We start from the raw sequence: 1014 nt of genomic DNA on the forward strand, positions 1-1014 counted from the left end.
GCCAGAGGCACTCATTTTGCTAGCACTCTTCAAAGAGCGTTGTGCCCATTTTCTGACGTTTTGGATTGGGACAAACACAATGCACAGGCACAGGCACAGTCACAGGCATAGAACCAACAACGCCAACTCCAACACCAACGAGAAGGTGTTGAGAGAAGTGTACATACGGGACGGGTGATTCTCGTTACAGAACATGACAACCATCAGATGATGGGTTGAATGCGGTGCGAATATTATTGGCCCGGAGGGCTATTGATGTGGTTCATATCCACTCGTTCTCGTATAAGAAGAACTGCTTCAAGGCTTAGATTTTCAATTAACCGTTTACTCTGGATAGGGTTCATTGTGCTTATAGTACTCAAGTTGAGTTACAGTATGTTTTTAGCTGTTGAATTTCTTATACGGGTTCTGGCTCTTGCATCATTTGTGAAAGGTTTGTATTTTAATTCTGTTTGCAAGTTTATTTTTTAACCACATGCATTTTTGGACACAGCTGGAGTTGTAAGACTTGGAGTTATTGATGAAGATTTGGCGCCCAGTATTACTCCATCTGGCATACCTTCAGTAGATTTGCAGAGTTACCACATATTATTGGTTGATGATGAGCCCATTATCGATTCAGAAGTTGGCTATGGTAAAGGTTCTGGGGATCATGAAAGTGCAGAAAACGACCCGAAAGTCTTGAGTAATCGTGAATGGAAGAAACTTCGGCGATACGTTAATCGTCAACTCAAAGTACCCCAACGTTATTTGAAACAGATTGTAAGGAGTTTTAATAAAGTTGTAAAACTGCGGTCAGCTGATAACGATGGTACTCGTGCTATTAGGAGAACATCTTCGCCAAGTTTAGAAAATTTAGATATTGAATTTTTAAATGATAAGCCAGATTATTTTCTCTCAAGAGATATTATAATAAATCGGTGTAAGAATTTAATATTTTTAAGAAAAGTTGGTATTGATGATTACTATAGTGATTATGATGAGTAAAAATAAATAAAAATCTAAATTTAAAAA

The 1014-nt window shown here is 37.9% G+C and overlaps 1 protein-coding gene across 1 annotated transcript; it reads left to right on the top strand.

Annotated features, from left to right (window-relative positions):
- Positions 1-292: 292 nt before the first annotated feature.
- Positions 293-1014, top strand: LOC129948610 (uncharacterized). The gene is made up of 2 exons (XM_056059760.1): positions 293-433; positions 494-1014. The coding sequence occupies exons 1-2, from the start codon at positions 376-378 to the stop codon at positions 985-987; spliced, it is 552 nt and encodes a 183-aa protein (XP_055915735.1). The 5' UTR covers positions 293-375; the 3' UTR covers positions 988-1014.

The sequence above is a fragment of the Eupeodes corollae genome, chromosome 2 (genome assembly GCF_945859685.1).
Source record: "Eupeodes corollae chromosome 2, idEupCoro1.1, whole genome shotgun sequence".
NCBI lineage: Eukaryota > Metazoa > Arthropoda > Insecta > Diptera > Syrphidae > Eupeodes > Eupeodes corollae.

What these genes read in the sequence shown, in the direction of transcription:
- LOC129948610 (XM_056059760.1), top strand. Translation starts at nt 376, where the DNA reads ATGTTTTTAGCTGTTGAATTTCTTATACGGGTTCTGGCTCTTGCATCA. An exon ending in TCTTGCATCATTTGTGAAAG is followed by an intron (nt 434 to 493) that starts GTTTGTATTTTA and finishes TTTTGGACACAG; the next exon opens with CTGGAGTTGTAAGACTTGGA.